This window comes from Panthera uncia, chromosome D2 (genome assembly GCF_023721935.1).
Source record: "Panthera uncia isolate 11264 chromosome D2, Puncia_PCG_1.0, whole genome shotgun sequence".
Lineage (NCBI taxonomy): Eukaryota > Metazoa > Chordata > Mammalia > Carnivora > Felidae > Panthera > Panthera uncia.
In genome coordinates this window covers 18,033,832-18,052,656 of record NC_064818.1, presented here as the reverse complement: position 1 = coordinate 18,052,656, position 18,825 = coordinate 18,033,832, and the positions used below count along the sequence as shown (strand labels likewise).

Sequence of the window (18,825 nt, the reverse complement as noted above, 5' to 3'; positions counted from 1 at the left end):
AACTCTCAAATGAATTAAGATGATTGATGCTAACAGCATCTGTGCTTCTATTTAAAATATAATGTCACTCCACTATTGGGAAATACTCTGTTCTAAATTCCTTCCACGGTCAAACATACTTGCAGATCTAACAACACGACATGCTTTACTTAGAAGAGGTTGCTTGAGTGTTTTTTTCCCCCTAGTGGTCAAAACAGCCAATCTAATTAAAGTCTTTAATAAGACCTGAAATATTTTCATTTTTCTCTACAGTTTAAGTCATTTATTTCTTCAACGTGGGAGTTTTTAACTAACAATCACCTGAGAACAAATACTTCAAACAATTATATATTCCAACAATTATGTATTCAGGTATTTCAAGTATCTTATAATTACATATTCCAATATTTCGACAGTTATATATATTAAATATGTATCCAATTATATGTATAGGGAAATAATTCAGTAAATGCAATGTCATGAAAGCTAGCTACAGTCTCTCAAAATATATATTATAGTTAAAAGTGAGACAGGTGAAGAACCATTTCATTAGTCCTCTAAAAGCCAGAAAGCCAATGAGCACTGATGAGACAGAACTGCTGAAATCAAGATCTGTGTAGTTACAAAAAGGCATGTACAGTTTTCTCGCCTGATAAAGAAAACTGGAAAAAAAATTTTCGCATAAGACAGTATTTTATAATCCGTTACATTAGCATAAGGGTCTCAAAATCAAAGGCCCTCAAAGTGCCTAGCACCGTTTTTGGTACTTAATTGTAATATAATAAAAATCTGGTTAATGAATGTTATGAGGCTAAATTCAAAATATTTATACATCATTTATGATAATTAAAATACTTTCAATAAAGACTTTTTATCTGTAAAACAGTATTAAACTTGTGAAAATACATTAGTTTCTAAAAGATCAATTCTCTAAAAAAATGTAACATCTTATTTGGCTTCTATTTTTACGGGGCACGCCCTCTGTTTAGAACTAATATTTGGTGGATTTCTTTTCGTTTCAGCTGGGGCCAAAAACTCCGGCAGGTGGTTATGAGGAAGGTGGCCTCGGGGACGTTGGTAAACTTAGAGCCAATGCCTCATCCAAAGGGGGCAGTGCTCATCAGATCCAGTTTACTGTTGCCAGATAAATAGATCAGTTCAGTTTAGGCAAATAGTTTGATTCTTAAGAGAATTAAGAAAATAAGACTTTTGTGGGGCGCCTGGGTGGCTCAGTCGGTTGAGTGTCCGACTTCGGCTCAGGTCATGATCTCACAGCTCGTGAGTTCGAGCCCCACGTCAGGCTCTGTGCTGACAGCTCAGAGCCTGGAGGCGGCTTCGGATTCTGTGTCTCCCTCTCTCTCTCTGCCCCTCCCCCGCTCATGCTCTGTCTCTCTCTCTCTGTCAAAAAAAACAAACATTAAAAAAAATTAAAAAAAGAAAAGAAAAGAAGACTTTTGTAAGAACTCTTCTCAACTATTAAATACTGGTGACTAATTAGAAAAAAATTTAAACTCCATATATAATGATACGTGCATTTTATTTTGTGTGGATAATGCACTTCAATAATATATAAAAACAAACTGAAGTGATGGGTATTGAGGAGGGCACCTTTTGGGATGAGCACTGGGTGCTGTATGGAAACCAATTTGACAATAAATTTCATATATTGAAAAAAAAAAAACAAACTGAAAAGCTCTGTATGGGTAAGTTAAATATATCTGTAGGATGAATACATTTCCACAAGCAAAAGTAATTGTTGGCTGTCAGAGCTTATGAAATATGAGGCTATCTATAACTCTCTATCTTCAGGATCTGTCTTTAAAAATATTTACCATTGTATATAGTAACTATATTATTAAAAAGGTTCCAAAAATAAATGTCTTTGGCTTCTTGTTATATATAATACATATACCTTTAATTTGTACATGTATGTATGTATGTAAATGTGTCTGAATGTATTATATATATGTATTATATATATTTATATATACTTATATATATTTCTATAATATAATATTTCTACTTGTTTTGGTCCTTTGGTCACAATGTAATAATTCTTCACAACTTTACATTCCTGTTGTCCTTATGAGTAAGATCTAAGAATAACAAAAACAGCAAAGTCACCTTTAAAGAGCACCACTTATTTAGCCACAATTCAATTCTGTGGCACTTTTTTTTTTTTTGAGAGAGAGAAAGAGACAGCTTGAGCGGGGGAGGGACAGAGAGAGGGAGGGAGAGAGAGAAGCCAAGCAGGCTCCATGCTACCAGCTGCAGAGCCCGGAGTGGGGCTTGAACCCACGAACTGCGAGATCATGACCTGAGCCAAAACCAAGCGTCAGATGCTCAACCGACGGCCACCCAGGTGCCCCTCTGTGGCACTTTTAGAAGAACAAATTTCATGGACAGCATTGGATTTGGGTCCAAATGGTTTCCAACTCTTCAACCATACATAGAAGTCAGCCATATCATTTCTTCATTTCCAAATACAGAAAAGAGAAAGCCTTTTGGTGCGTTTTAGCTCTTTTGGAATTTCAAGCATTTCAAATACTTTCAAGCAAAAAAATAGGTTCTTTTGCTAGATTCCTTCCTTACTTCATTTTTAGTTTTTATTTATTTTGTGACAATGTAAAGTCTTAATTAACCTTTGTATTACTTGCTCATTTTTGAAAATGAATGAATTAAATCTGTCAATATGGAGCAATCAAGTATTCCTTTTTCATGAAGAAAAGTTCAAATCATTTCTGAGCAAGTTCCAAGTGATCTAGTCACAGAATTACATTTTCTTTGGATCACTTATAAAAGGAGACTAAAAATCTGAAAACTAATGCTAGGAGACCCATACAGATGGGCTATAAAAAAAACAAAAAAACAAAAAAAAGCCTTCTGAAACACAAACACTGAGAGTTTGCTTCTCTTTAACCTCAGAATACTGGTTGGTGTGGTTAATTCCATAGAACTTTTCTAAGGGTCCTCCTTCATTTCACTTGGTTAAGCCAGTGATTTTTTAAAAGAGAGGACTGTAAGCGCGTCTGGGTGTCTCAGTCGGTTAAGCGTCTGACTTCGGCTCAAGTCATGATCTCGTGGTTTGTGGTTTCAAGCCCCGCGTCAAGCTCTGTGCTGTCAGCTCAGAGCCAGGAGCCTGCTTCGGATTCGGTGTCTCCCTCTCTCTCTGTCCCTCCCCTGCTCACGCTCTGTCTCTCTCAAAAATAAATAAACGTTAAAAAAGAATTAAAACACAGGACTGCAGAATACAATCTATCGCAGAGGAGTTGGGGCTATGAGTCCTATGAATCTGCAAAATACTTCCAGGCATTCAAAGCACAAATGTCTATTGAGTGACTACTATGTATCAGGGACTGGATTTGGCATGTTTTCGTAGATTAAATAATGTATCTTGCATATGTATATATAGAAACCTTTCAAATGTGTGTAAATGTCAGTATGATGGATAGAAGTCCCATCCATTTAGAAGGACTGCTGAATTTACAACTTTTTATCACTGTGTATTTTTTCCATTTGATATAAAAGAGAGTGTCCTTATATTTGAAAAGATTGGTGAACACTAAGTTAGCCTATTTTGCACATTGCCTGAATTTAGTAGCATACGTTTTGATACAATTCTATAATACGAGTCACATAGGTATAAAATGTGCAAAATTGCTCATCTCTACCTAACATTCTCCATATATTAAGCTCCCAGTAATATAAAAAATGGTAAAAGTAAAAATACAGCTGATCCCTGAACAACACGGGTTTGAACTGCAAGGGTCCACTTACCTGCGAATTTTTTTTTTTTTTTTAATACAGTACAGTACTATGACTGTATTTTCTCTTTCTTATGATTTTCTTAACGTTTTCATTTCTCTAAGCTTACTTTATAAGAATACAGTACATAACACACATATAAAATATGTGTTAACTGTGTTACTGGTAAGGCTTCTGGTCAATAGCAGACCATCAGCAGTTAGGTTTTTAGGGAGTCAAATGTTATACGTAGATTTTCAACTGTGCTGGGGATCAGTGCCCCTCATCCACACACTGTTCAAGGGTCAACTGCATCCTCTAATTCATATACCTCCCTAAGAACAGCATTTTGTCCATAAAAGCTTCTTTACCTAATTTGTCTCTCAATCAGCAAATGGAATTTTGCTCACTGCTTTAGTACGGGAGCATGTGCAGAACACATTCCCTTCTTGTTTCTTTTTATTTTGTTCCTAAAATGAATTTTAGAGTATTAACATCCAACATGGATTTGAAAAAGCATTTGTAATTTATTCTTAAGCACAGTATGGTCAGTTATATAACAAAAAGTTACATCTCATTTATCATATACATTTTTGGTATCACAACCAACACTTGAATCTATTCCTTGTCCAATCAGCATGGAGACTCTGCCCACTGGAGTCCCCCAGGATCCATGTGGATGGAGACTTCACCTTGACACATGCTCCCCCAATTGGAGAGGAAAGAAAAAAACCCTTCATTTTAATATTTGTGTATTTTTGAGAGAGAGTGCGTGAGCAGGGGAGGGGCAGGGAGAGAGGGAGACACAGAATCCAAAGCAGGCTCCAGGCTCCGAGCCGTCAGCACAGAGTCTGACGCGGGGCTTGAACTCATGAGCCGTGAGATCATGACCTGAGGAGAGGTCGGACGCTTAACTGACTGAGCCACTCAGGCACCCCAACCCTTCCTTCATTTTAAACAAATCGAATTCTGAGTACGGTACTGTTTAATCTTAAACTGCCCTCGCATTGACACCTTGGCAAATCCCATTCTCAGATTTCTAAAACTGAGGAGCGATACCAGAATTTCTAGTGTCAACAAACTACTTACCATCTTTTAAAAGTTTCTGTAAGATTTTCACAAATATACTGCCTTTAGATACTTCAATTGGATCATCCTTACCATCTGAACTGGACCAGCTAGAAAACAAAAGTGCAATGGGAAGAAAATGAAATCGTGAACATATCTGAAATAAAGGACTTCTGTTTGCTACCACAGTCTTGTTCTAATGGTTGTGCTGGGGAGGGGTTGGGGGGTCAGGTGGAGAATCTTAAGTTTTTGTGATACTGTTTCAAATTATTAAAATAAGGGAGCTTTAAATGTTGAACACACTTAGAGTCTTTAGAGTAGATACAAGATGTTACACTCAAGTAGCTACCTGCCCAACGTAACCATACCTATGTGATGTCAAAACCAAGCAGTGAGGTATCTGTTCCCAAAAAACGCTATAAATATATAACAAATCTAGTAAGGACTCCAAAGTATGATCTTCGGAGCACAATAGTTACAGTATATTGTAACAGAGTCTGCTTTTCATAAAAGTAAAAGGGTAACTGGTGTCTAATACAATGTAAGTCTTATCTAGATGAGATTATCTACCGCTGAAATACACACACACAGAACCACTACTCTGTATCATCAATGGATATATCCCACGATGCCTTAAAGTTTTTAAACATAAAGCCGTGAAAAGAATTCCAGCCAAATGATGGCATACTTTTTTTTAGATTAGGAAGGAGAATCAAGTGGCAGAGCTAGATGCTTCAGAGCGTGACCTCCAAGACCAAGCAGAACAATGTGAACCATTTGGGAGTGATCAGAGGAAGAAATGCTTTCGTAAAAATAGTTCTACTGTAATTTCTCAGCACGATATAAAAAGGAAAGTTGTGGGTAGGGAAGGACGTTAACACTCAAGTCACGTTCTCTTTAAAATTCTTTTTCCCCGAAGCAATTTGATTCTCAGTCTTTCACAGCCACCACCTTTCTTTGCCACCATTTCCAGCAGAAATCTCCCCCCTTAAGAAGGAGATAATGTGAGAGGTCTCAATAACTTACAAGACAGTACTGATACTCTAATAAACTTTTTATTTAAAACAACAGCAGCTTGTTTGGCAGAATTGGCCCAACTTGTGTGAAAATCAGGAACATAGGCATTTCTGTGCAAACTGACAGTCTAAATTTTAAAATCGAAAGTAGAGACGTATTAACCTAGTGGTCCTAAGTCCTTAAACTCTCCCTTAATTATTGAATGAAAAATTTAGATTACTAATGCAACCATTACAATTTTCATAGTATATGTTATAAAACAATTAGGCTACAAGACCGTTTGATGTATGGTATCATAATCTTCCTAAAGAATCCTTTCCCAAAACCGTACCTTAGATTCATGCTATGAGAACTTACTTATCTCTCTGAAGAGCTTTGCAAAGGATTTCCAGTTTTAGATCATTTATATTTACATCTTCCTCCTTTATGGTGAAACAAAAAAATTCTCATTAAGTCCTGATTTTAAGAAATACATGCTTACATTTGAGTTGTATCAGTTTCTAATTCTACATAAATATTGTTTTACTTTTGATTCATAATTTAAAAAAATTTCCTTATAAGACATTAATACGCAGAAGAGTAAGCCAATTAATAACTCTGTGTGAATCAGTTTCTGATTATTCTGTGATAATCTGATGTTATCAGGAACCCTGAAAAGGTTAAGATTTTAAACAAGGTAACATAAAAGCCAATCCATTACATTTTTTAAGTCTACCAAACTACTTTCAATTGCAAGGCCAATTCTTATCCTACAGAATTATCATCATAATCTTTTTTTTGCCCCCAAAGAAGGCTGAGAAACAGCTCCTCTTAGGGTGAATACTATGAAAAATATATTGATAAAGCAACGTATCAGAATGAAGAACTAATAATGACTTAATAAATGAAAGAAAAAAAAAATACCTCAGGACTCTGAAAAGCCGTGTTTTTTATTCGTGCACAGAAAAAGACACCAGGGAACATGCGAGAATTATCAGGAAAGGGACTCTTCTGACGACTTGTCTAAAGAGCTACACATTCCAAGAGTTAGGAATAGCTGAACCAGAGAGTCTTTTTTAAAATTAAAAAAAAAAAAAAAACCATTTATTTATTTTTGAGAGAGAGAGAGAGAGAGACTGAGAGAGAGAGAACAAGTGGGGGAGGGGCAGAGAGAGAGGGCAACAGAATTGAAGCCGGCTCCAGGCTCTGAGCTGTGAGCACAGAGCCTGATGTGGGGCTCGAACTCATGAACTGTGAGATCACGACCTGAGCCAGAGTCGGACGCTTTAACCGACTGAGCCACTCAGGCACCCGAGAGTCTTTTTTATTTTTTTTTATTAAAAAAAAAAAAAAAAAATTTTTTTTTTAATGTTTATTCATTTTTGGATAGAGAGAGACAGAGTGTGAGGGGGGAGAGGCAAAGAGAGAGGGAGACACAGAATCCGAAGCAAGCTCCAGGCTACGAACTGACAGCACAGAGCCTGACGCGGGGCTCGAACTCACAGACTGCGAGATCGTGACCTGAGCCGAAGTCGGACGCTTAACAGACTGAGCCACCCAAGCGCCCCACCGGGAGTCTTTTTTGATTAACACATTGTCATGATTGGCTAAAAGAGGTTACCTTTTCTTTTTTAATACGTTTTCAATTCTACAGCAAACCAAATATGCAATTGTGATACTTGCCTTTGATCGTCTCCAGTGATTTTCCTTACCTCATCGATATATTCCAGCAAGTCCAAAGCTTTCTTGAAATCATACTCATTAGCTCTTCTGTTTTCTTCACAGATATATAGCTATGGGAAATTCAAATAAGGTTGAGGATTATTTTAAGTGATCATATAACTAAGACTAGAGAAATTTAGGGAGAAAATAAGTCATTATGTCTTCCAAGTAAGTCACAGGTATTTGTATTTTATACGAAGAAGACTGTCACATTTGGAAATCACATTCCATCTATCCTCACGATCAACTTTCTTTTAAAACATGCCTACACTCAACAGTACTTCATTTGTGTAACTTGGTATATATACTTTAAAAACGTCAGTAAATTCATATTCTTAGGTTCAATATAATGTAACATACTTCAGTATTCTTTTGGGCATATTCTTTGCGATATGCTATATAAAGAGAGGCTGTTGTGGGCTCAATTACAGGAAATCTGTTACCAATAATGACTAAAATACCGAAGTTTTGGAATTGTCTTCTGTTACCGTAATTAGAGCGATTTCAAAGTGATCCTACATCACTCTTGTGTTGGGATGCTCTGTTGAAGGGCAAAGAGCGAAGCAGAGTTAAGGCTACAAGTGCAGTACGTAACAAGGAGACTGTCTCATGGAGGCTGCAGCCCATAATCTAGGGAACTGTGTTCCTGCCCTCAGGAATGTGTCGTGTTCCAGACAAAAGCAGGAGGACAGTACTCACAGGCTATGTAAATCTAGTTCCTTAAACTATTTTTCTTATGGAAGAGCCTGAACTGTACCTCATGGTATGTATATGTCCTACGCTAGAAAAGAAAATCCACGTACTTCCTTCTGGTCACCTGGATAAGCATCTCTAGGAACAGCTGGAGATCTATGGGAGGCAGAGGCTGATCCGCTTCCTGCCAACTGGCATCCTGTTCTCAAGCAGCTTCTAACAACTTATTTTAGAGGAAGGGGAAAGTTACCGGAAAAATGGAAACGGAAAGAGGACTACTCTTAGGAACTGTCCATCTGACTCAAGAGACACTGACGTCGTTTTGAGACTGAGGAATGGCGCAAGGATTCGCAAAGACGTACGCTGATGAGCTGTGGTGCAGTCAGCACCGGCATCGCACTGAGACTCAGCTCTTTCTCTGCCAGCAGTTGCTCCGGCAGGGTCTCCTGGTGCAGTAGAAAGCGCTCCTGCTCAGCCATTTCTAGAATTCAAAATGAGAGGCAGGGAGGGGAGTAAAGTTCTGCTCTGTCATAAAACAAATCTGAATTAAAAAAAAAAAAAAAAAAAAAGGAACACCTCTAACGGTAATCTCATCGTTATTTGATGATCTTAAAATGTTATTAATTCTGCTTGCCTTTGATTCCTGATTATGTTAAAACATATTCATGATTTGATCCAAGTCATATAAACAGTCACAGTAACCAGACAGGGTTAGGAGAGAAGAGAAGAGCTATGAAAATACACCTACTGCCTGGAGAACAGATGGCTATTTCACAAGACACAAGTCCCCCAAATCTGGGGCCACCCGGTCCCATTTTATGTTAACTCAAGAAGGTGCTTCTTCCCACCAGTTTCTAGTAGAATCTTGCACTAAGGGAAATGATCTATTTAAAAGCCGCCATGAGTTATTACAAGAAAAAAAGCCTGGAAGATTATGCACCAAACCTATTAATTAGCAATGGTGAGCTCTACTGGATGAGGTGACATCAGCCATCCAGGCTGCAGCCCATTACCCGGTTTTGCCCAGGAAGATGTGGACTGCAGGAGACAAGGACTGAGAACTGCTATGTATTCTCATAAACACAGTTGTCACCACCAGGTACAATGACCAAAACATAAATATGCTCATTCAAATACTGACATCCCTCCACGTGATCCTAATTTTGTAAAAATTAAATAATTTTTGTGCGATTTCCATACATAGAGAAGCAGACTGGGAGGGTACACGAAACAGTGACCATAGTTCTCTCTGGGGCAGTGAGATTATACAGACTATTTGTTTGTTATGTTTTTTTTCCCGGTAATTTACAAATTTCAGTAAGGAATTATTTATATAACCAGAAAATTAAAAAAAAAAATCTACTCCCTAGGATTAGATACACTGTGATGATAGTCTGCAGGTAATTACTGACACCCAAAAACATTCCCATTGTGTTAAGAAAGCAAAAGTTAAGAAGTGATCAAATGTAAAAAAAAAAAAAAAAAAAGAAGTGATCAAATGTAAAATGGTGACCACAGTTCCAATGATTTCTGGTGAGTGGGTTGTGGGGGGAGCAAGAAATAAAACCTTGATTTGAGGGACACTTGGGTGGCTCAGTCAGTTAAGCATCCGACTCTTGATTTCAGCTCAGGTCATCTCACGGTTTGTGGGATTGAGCCCCGTGTCAGGCTCTGAGCTGACCACAAAGCTGCTTAAGATTCTTTTGCTCTTTCCCTCTGCCCCTCTCCCCAGCTTGTACGAGCACGCTCTCTCTCTCTCTCTCTCTCTCTCTCAAATATAAATAAATAGATAGATAAAACAACCATCTGGATTTGAATAACACGGTCTCTCTCTCTGGTGACTAGGTAAAATATGGCTTCCCATGTCAGACTATCAGCCAACCTTGCAGAATATATACACACTTCTCTAGAACAATAAACACTACTAGTGCTTAAAAATAAGATTGAAAATCTCCTTTATAAACAGTGAAAAATAGTTTTAATAATAAAAGTTAAATGCTAACCCTACACTTTATTGGGGACTTAATACGTATAAGACATTTTTTTCAAGGAACACAGTGTCTCCACTCCTTACAACTACCCATTTTATAGCTGAGGAAACTGAGGCTCAGAAGGTATCCAAGGTCACAAAGCTAGTAAGCCAGAGAAAACATATGAAACCAGATCTGTCCAATTTCTGTCAAGATTCTTTCCACTGTTCCCATTCCTTGAAGAAAAAAAGACGGTAGTATAAATAGAATCCATACCTCAAAGGCTGGCCTCTGTGGATAAGCCCTGCAACCAAATACAAGTATCTATGTTTGTATACCCTTCACCCCTGATCACAGAGTTAAGATCCCCTTCCAATTTTTACTTTGAGAAATTCCAAACTTGGGGCACCTGGGTGCTCAGTTGGTTAAGTGTATGACTCTTGATCTTTGGGTCGTGAGTTCAAGTCCACAATGGGCTCCATGCTGGGCATGCAGCCGATTTAGAAAAGAATTCTAGGGGGGCCTGGGTGGCTCAATTGGTTAAGTAGCCTACTTCAGCTCAGGTCATGATCCTGTGGTTTGTGAGTCTGAGCCCCGAGTCAGGCTCTGCTTTGGATTCTGTGTCTCCCCCTCCCCTGCTTGTACTCTGTCTCTCTCTCTCAAAAATAAATAAAGCATTAAAAAAAATTTTTTTTAAATAAACATTAGAAAAATAAAAATAAATTCTAACACCACAGAAAATTAAAAATTTTCTTAACGTTTTTTTATTTTTGAGAGAAAGAGAGACAGCGTGCGAGCAGGGGAGGGACAGAGAGACAGGGAGACAGAATCCAAAGCAGGCGCCAGGCTCCGAGCTGTCAGCACAGAGCCCGACGCGGGGCTTGAACTCATGAACCGTGAGATCGTGACCTGAGCCGAAGTCAGACGCTCAACCGACTGAGCCACCCAGGCGCCCCTAGAGAAACTATTAAAGAAGAATACAGTGCACCCTGTATACCTACAGTTACCTGTTAGCATTCTGCCATCTTGGCTTTATCTACCTGTTTACCAATCTACCTATTTGCTTTTCCTCCTAAATCAAATGAAAGCTGCAAACATCATGACATTTCTAAATACTTTAGGATGTACCTCGTAAGGGCATTCAATCACAATATCATTATCAGATCTGAAAAATTTAACACAAATACAGAAATATCATCTAATGTTAATTATGTTCACATCCCCTCAGTTGTCCCCAAAACGTGCGTCATGGTTGGTTATTTGGGGGATGATCGAGGAGCTGAGCCAGCCTCTCTCCCTACATTTGGTTGTCATGGCTCTCAGGTTACTTTAATCTAAAACAGCCTCCTGTTTTGTTGTTTTTTTAAGTTTTTTGTCTTTCATGCTGCTGAATTTGGGAGTCGGAGCCAATTATATTGCAAAATGCCTCAAAACAGGATCTATCTAATCACTTCCCTGTGGTTAGATTCAGGTTGAACATTTCTGACACGACAATAGCACAAGGTGGTATTCCACACTGCTACGTGACATCACCCTGGGAAGTATTTACGGTGAGCCTGTCTCAGTGCTGATGATGGTACCTGTCAGGTCCATGTCACGATACTCTGAAAACATGAGGCCATCCTTTTCCCCTAACCCCTAAACTCAATGGCTTTAGCGTCCTTGGATGACACATTAGTCACCATGGTTGCAGGTGGTGATCTGCCAAGTCCCATTCTACACTTATTAGTTGGTATTCTTTTTTTTCCTAAAGGAAACTCTCACTGACCCCTCCCCTTGTGGGTCTCACTGTAGATTTATGGATTTTTTTTTGTTTTTAAACTGTGAAATAAAATGTTTTACTATCATTCTTTTTGGTGTTTAGATTATCCCCAAACTTGGCCAGTGGTGGCTGTCGTATTGACATCTCTACATTAAGCTTGCTTTCTGGCCCAATAAGACTCCCCAGGATGATTCCCTCAATAACCCTCATCTCCTTTTACTGAGAAATAGTAGTTAGAAGCCATGATACAGGACTAGGTATGCTCCTGCCACTGGGGTGTCACTGCTTTTAGGCCTTTTCAGTGGACAGAGCCCAAGAAATACTTTAATTTTGAACAATCGTGATTCCATCTGAAATCTCCAATTCAAGTACAGTCCAGGGCCCTTCCTCATCCTCCTCCTAGATTTCTATCTCCCTCTTCCCCTTGGTTCTCAAAAATAAGAGTATATCCAAACATTTTCTTAACTGACAACATAACAAAAGTCTCACAATTATGACACCAAAAAGCTTTGAATTCTGAAACCAGTAGCTTTAACAAACTACTATCTACAACAAACCCACTGAATAAAGATTTCTTTGCAGTTCTTCCTGTTCTTAGAATGTGAGTCACTAAGGGTGTAATCAAAGCACTGGGTCAAATCATTTACTTTTATTCTTTAGGAATTCTTATTTAACATACAAACTTTCTCTAAAAAACAGAATCCCAAATATGTACTTATGTAATTGTCTAAAGCCACTGAATAGAAAGCATTCCTCTTAAAGAAGAGATGGGTCCTGTGTCTAATGAATACCACTGAACAATACTAGGAGTGCATTATAAAAGTTCACTGATAGCATGCTTGATGCTCAAATTCTTTCTTTTACCTTCAATTTTTTCTTGCAGTACATCCTCTGAAAAGTCTGAAGCCAAGGCAGCCAATTTACTCAAGCCAAGAAGGGTTTTTCTCTTTGCAAAGTAATGTGTTTCCATGTTTGCCAGACCCAGAAGTGTTGCATGAGCCTACAACAAAACACGAAAACTGCTAAGACCCCGCGTACTGATTCAAGTTGAAATACAGGCTAATGCACAACCTAAACTTGTTTTCCCCCCTAATTTATATCAATGAAAGATCAAGTCAGTACTAGCAAACCTAAAAACTAATTGGTTCTATACACCAAGAGTAATTACACAATAAAATACCAACCAGCGACACTAATTATTGGGAAAAGAAACATGTATAAGACATTTGCTCTGTAACAATTACAGAGTCACTTCAACGACCTGTCAAGGACAAATTTTAAAATTAATTCGTGTATTGTTTTTACTCATAATTTGAACATTTTAATACTCGTTGCAAATAAAGGTCAATGGTTATTTACATGTTAATACAATTTTTGTGCTTTATTTTACTCTAATAGTAGTCAAAACACAACAGGCTACATTTTTTTGAGACATTAAAAATAAGAGCAATGCCATCATAAATAAACAAGAATACTTTATTCAAATTATGTCAGAGAAAGGAGACATATGCTTAAAATAATTTCTAAATAGCATTTTAATCACTATAAACTAAACTAATTAAAACTAAAGGGGCACCTGAGTGGCTCAGTCATTTGAGCGTCTGACTCCTGATTTCAACTCAGGTCATGATCCCAGGGTCATGGGATGGAGCCCCACATTGGGCTCTGTGCTAAGCATGGAGCCTGTTTGGGATTCTCTCTCTCTCTCTCTCTCTCTCTCTCTCTCTCTCTCTCTCTGAACTTCTGCCCCTCTCCCCTGCTTGTGCTCTTTCTCTATAAAATATAAACTAGTTAAAAAAAAAAACCAAACAAACAACTAAGTAACAAACTGCCTAAACCTGCTCCATGTAACTCAATTCTTACCTTTTCTAATTCTTGGCTGTTAATTTCATGTAACCAGCTGAGATGTTCATGAGCTTGCAAAAAATTTGCCAACTCTCCATGCTGAGAAATGGGTTGAGATAATAATTTGCCTCGCTTTCCTTTCTCCAGATACCAACGGAAGAGAAAGTCTGAAAAATTCTACAAATAAAAGAGCAAAGAATCCAATAATATTTATCAATACAGTTTTAAAAAGTATATTTCTGATAATAAAACGTTAGTATTTTTTTCAAAGGTCTTAGATTCCAGAACAGAGATCCTGTTTAAACATTTATTTTCTATATACTAGGATCCTCAAAAAAAAACCCTTAACTTAGTTTAACAAAAGAGGAATGCAGATTCCGAAAGGGGATCTTGTTTAAGATCATGTAAACTCTAGATGTGCGTGGTATGGTTTGACAGCCATTAGCTATGTACAGCTGTTTAAACCTAGTTAAAATGTTAAAATTCAGTTCCTCGGTCACACTAATCACATCAGGTGCTCAACGTGCCCCATGTCCTATCTAGAAAACACACAGGAAAGTTCTATGCAACAGTGCAGAATGAAAGATTCCCAGGGGTCAAATTCTTTTTTTAATGTTTATTCATTTTTTTTTTTTTTTTTTTTTTTGAGAAAAAGAGACAGAGCATGAGCAGGGGAGGGGCAGAAAGAGAGGGAGACACAGAATCCGAAGCAGGCTCCAGGCTCTGAGCTGTCAGCATAGAACCCGACGCGGGGCTCAAACCCACGAACTTGTGAGATCATGACCTGAGCCCAAGTTGGACGTTTAACTGACTGAGCCACCTAGGCGCTGCCTCCACACCTCCAGGGGTTCAATTCTGTGCCAGAAGGCCATGTGCACTGGAATGATAAACAGGATTCTAGAGAGGGTCTAAATGCCTAGCCAGTTTTCCCCACCTGATGTTTGCTGGATGCTGGGGTAGCATGGAAGGCTAGGCTGGAAGGGAAGATTAAAATGTCCTACAGTCACACAGTATTTAAGAGGTATTTCCACTAAAGGAAATTCTGCCATGAACACACCAGTCCCACAAGACTTTGAAACCAGAAATGAAATGAATGTAACAAAAGCCTCAACCAAATCTTGGCCCACCTCTGTTCTTGATGAACTCAGTGACCTACCTCTCACTTTATCTGCCTCTCAGGAGAAAAAAAAACAAACATTATTTTCATCTTTAAGGTTCCTTTACACACAATATCCAAAATACAACCAGAAATTCGTAAGACATAATAAGCAGAAAAATATGACCAAGAAGTAGGCAAGAGAAACAAATCTGAGGATGATCAGATTTTAGAGGTAGTACAGAAGGATTTTTTAAAGAACTACTGAACACATTAAAGAAAACAAAAGAAAGAAAAAATGGATGAAAAATGTCAACAAAGAACTAGAATCCACAAAAGAATAGAAATCATGATGGGCGCAGAAATATTTACTTTAGTGCTATCGTGAAATACTAAATAAGCCATGTCAAACAATCAGGCCCTGATCAAATAAAGCAAGTTACATCCAGGCCATGAAATACCACAATACCATCAAAACATTATGAAATATTTAATGATATCAGGACAAATGTTTGTGATTAGCAACTGGCAAAACATATTTGTCCACAATAATATAGCGTGAAAAGATTAGAACAACATAAACCAAATGTTACAAAGGGTTCTTCCTCTCTGGGTAGTGAAATTTTGAATGATTCTTAAAATCTTTCTGGTTTATAGGGGCTTTCTGAATTTTAAACTATGTTCACTTTTTTAAATTTTTTTTTTTTTTAATGTTTTATTTATTTTTGAGACAGAGAGAGACAGAGCATGAACGGGGGAGGGGCAGAGAGAGAGGGAGACACAGAATTGGAAGCAGGCTCCAGGCTCTGAGCCATCAGCCCAGAGCCCGACGCGGGGCTCGAACTCACGGACCGTGAGATCATGACCTGAGCCGAAGTCGGCCGCTTAACCGACTGAGCCACCCAGGCGCCCCTATGTTCACTTTTATAGTAAGAAAAAAGTCAGTGCTTACTTGACAATCAACTAGCTTAAATTCACCTAGAGAGTGTCATAGTGAAAAGTTTTTTGAAAAATAAAAAGCATGTGGGTCCACGTGGGTGGCTCAGTCGGTTAAGCATCCGACTTCGGCTCAGGTCATGATCTCATGGTTCGGGAGTTCAAGCCCCGCATCAGGCTGTGTGCTGACAGCTCAGAGCCTGAAGCCTGCTTCAGATTCTGTGTCTCCTTCTCTCTGCCCCTTCTCTGCTCACGCTCTTTCTCTCTCTCCCTCAAAAATAAACATTTAAAAAAAAAATTAGAAAAAAAATAAGAAGCATGATGTCAAAGAAGGAGAGCACAAATCTTTGGTGTATGGAAAGCTGAGCTCTCTAAAAGCTGCAGCATCCTGTGCTCCTAAGATCTTCTTTTCAAATTTTAAAAATTCTCTCAATTTTCATATACCTAAGTACTTTTAATTATGACTGGAAATATATGAATAGAAATGAAAATTTTAACTTATTCGTCAAAGGTCACAGAACCTTTCAACAATATTTGGAATCATCTGCCAATTTACAAAGAAACCTAATGCACAAATTAGTACATAAGGTAACTACAAAACGACTATATATCATCTTCCAACAAAACACCCAAGTAAGATTTGAAACGAGGGCGCCTGGGTGGCTCAGTCAGTTAAGTGTCTGACTCTTGATTTCTGCTCATGTCATGATCTCGCGGTTCATGAATTCAAGCCCTGCCCGCATCAGGCTCTGCACTGACAGTTCCGAGCCTGCTTGGACTTCTCTCTCTCCTTCTCTCTCTACCCCTCCTCTCCCCACACGTGCTCTCTCTCTCTCTCTCTTGAATAAGCATAAAAAAAAAAAAGATTTGAAATGGTAAAACCTTACAACAGCATCAATTTCCTACGTCCCCAACACTCGTTACCTGATCAGCAAATTGGGTCATGTAGCGCTGGAGTCTGGTCTGGTTGTCAGTCTGCTCACACATTTGCACTAAGATATCAAAGTCACAGTACTTTTCTGCTAATGAAGCAGCCCACGGGTACTGGCCTAGTGTGACTGTAGAAATGAGAACAGATGGAAAAATTTCTGTTAGTGAAAACTTATTATGTGATAGAAAGTATTACTTGAAACTTTACCTTTAATTCATATTATATTCTAAAAAATAACCGAATAGAAACCTTTCCACTTACTGGCATTTAGTTTCATAATCCTTATAAACTCATTAGAGAGGCAAATTTAATCCCCTGCTTCATCACTGCCTACCCATGATGCCAGTCCCTTCCTTGGTATACTAGCAAAACGAGCTACTTCTCCTAACTCTAGCTATGAAAATAACGTGTCCTTTGCCGAACAGCCACACTGTCCCATCTGTACCCTCTAACCGCCCTCATCGTGCTCTACTGTGCAGTCGACTTATTCATGTAAAAGTCTGAGATAAGCTCTTTGAGCACAGTCTCCAGTTGTTTTTAATTTATTCATTTTCAAATCATCTTCAGCACCATCTATGGTACTCGTACCTGGAAAGGTGTGAAGACAAGGTCGAACAAATGAATGAATGCAGAAAGCTGTACATACATGCTTTGCTTTACGTTCTTGGTTACAGTTGGATTAATGATATTACACTGAATATGCTACATTAACGACTGGACTCCGTCACCCGCTCCGCAACGTCAAAGACCCATAGCCATTGCTAAATATCATGCACTTACGAAGTGGAGATAGGAGATCTGATCTTTTCTGTAGGTATTCCATTTCCAGACTGCTGTATCTTTCTTGATCACCAGATTTGTCCAGAGACTTAAGCTGGGAAACGTAACCATCCAGGAAGCAATCAATCAGTGCTACCAGCTGCTCTGTCAGAATGTTTCGGAGGTTGCTGTCTGCCTGAGGATATACCACTTTCAGGACAATCCCATGCTGGCGCACGATTACTGTTCGGATGCCCCCAGGACCACTCGTTGCTATGAGATCACATAAAGTAATATGGTAAGTAAGGGTTCTACAATGGCTAGGGGAAAGACCAACTGCCTAAGAACTATCATGTCACCGCTGCTGGAAAAAATAAACAAATAGGGGTTCAGCTGATCCCTCTCTATGTCCTGCTTAAATCCCATCTTCTCTACGGAGACTTCAACACAGCCAGGTGAACATGATCCTCTCCCTTCTAAATTCCTTCAGTGCTAACTCCACTTACTTTCTTGTATTAAATCAACATTAACTATTGTCAATACCTCTAGGGCCAGGACCTCCTTCTTTGAATAACCATATGCACTAAAATCTAGTAGACAAAGGGCACCTGGCTGGCTTAGTAGAGCATGTGACTCTTGATCTCAGGATCGTGAATTCAAGCACCACGTCAGGGGTAGAGATTACTTACAAATTTTTTTTTTTAAATCTAGTGGACGCATAATAAGTATCAGTTACATAAATTACAGGCAAATCTACAAATTATTCTAAGAGAATAAAGCAATTTTCACAAGAATTACTCATTCTGGAGGTGGCACTTATTTTTCATTTCGCTCACAAACCCACACTAATGGAATAATACAGCTTCCAGAAACGATAGGCCATTAGAAATATATCTTGAACGACTGCTAGTAATAAACCAGTACATTTGCGCTCAGAGCTTGCAATCTCACCTGTCCAAGGAACATACTCAGGTTCTTGTTCTATCGGCTCTTTTCTATATAAGGAGTTTCTATTCTGTCGATAATGACAGGCAGCTTGTAGCATGTCCTAGAAAAAAATGCATCAGCATATGCAGAAAGTGATGAGTCCCAGTATTCTTAAAGATAATTTGAAACATCAAAGTCTATTAATACTAAAAAAATACTCAGCTCAAGTCTGTAAGAATTACTCTTTTGGTTCTTCTGCATTTGAAATTTGTTTTACTCCATAAGTTAACTTTAATTTTGGAAAACTTACTAACCAAAGTAGGAAAACCATTGCTATGAAGAACATTATCTAAGATTAAATGGAACATTTTAATCAATAATGTAACTATTAAGTTCT

The 18,825-nt window shown here is 38.4% G+C and overlaps 1 protein-coding gene across 2 annotated transcripts in view; it reads right to left on the bottom strand.

The window, feature by feature from the left end:
* Positions 1 to 18,825, bottom strand: part of NUP133 (nucleoporin 133) — a 58,009-nt gene that overhangs the window by 3,298 nt on the left and 35,886 nt on the right. The window contains exons 17-26 of one of the 2 annotated variants that reach the window (XM_049645066.1): positions 18,453 to 18,549; positions 17,523 to 17,774; positions 16,736 to 16,869; positions 13,798 to 13,956; positions 12,799 to 12,934; positions 8,565 to 8,683; positions 7,500 to 7,580; positions 6,166 to 6,230; positions 4,813 to 4,901; positions 2,003 to 2,075 (exon numbers count right to left, since the gene is read on the bottom strand). In XM_049645066.1, coding sequence (XP_049501023.1) covers positions 2,038 to 2,075; positions 4,813 to 4,901; positions 6,166 to 6,230; positions 7,500 to 7,580; positions 8,565 to 8,683; positions 12,799 to 12,934; positions 13,798 to 13,956; positions 16,736 to 16,869; positions 17,523 to 17,774; positions 18,453 to 18,549 — 1,170 coding nt within the window. In that variant the 3' untranslated portion in view covers positions 2,003 to 2,037. The remainder of the gene's footprint in view (positions 1 to 2,002; positions 2,076 to 4,812; positions 4,902 to 6,165; positions 6,231 to 7,499; positions 7,581 to 8,564; positions 8,684 to 12,798; positions 12,935 to 13,797; positions 13,957 to 16,735; positions 16,870 to 17,522; positions 17,775 to 18,452; positions 18,550 to 18,825) is intronic. The other variant, XM_049645065.1, reaches the window with a different exon arrangement.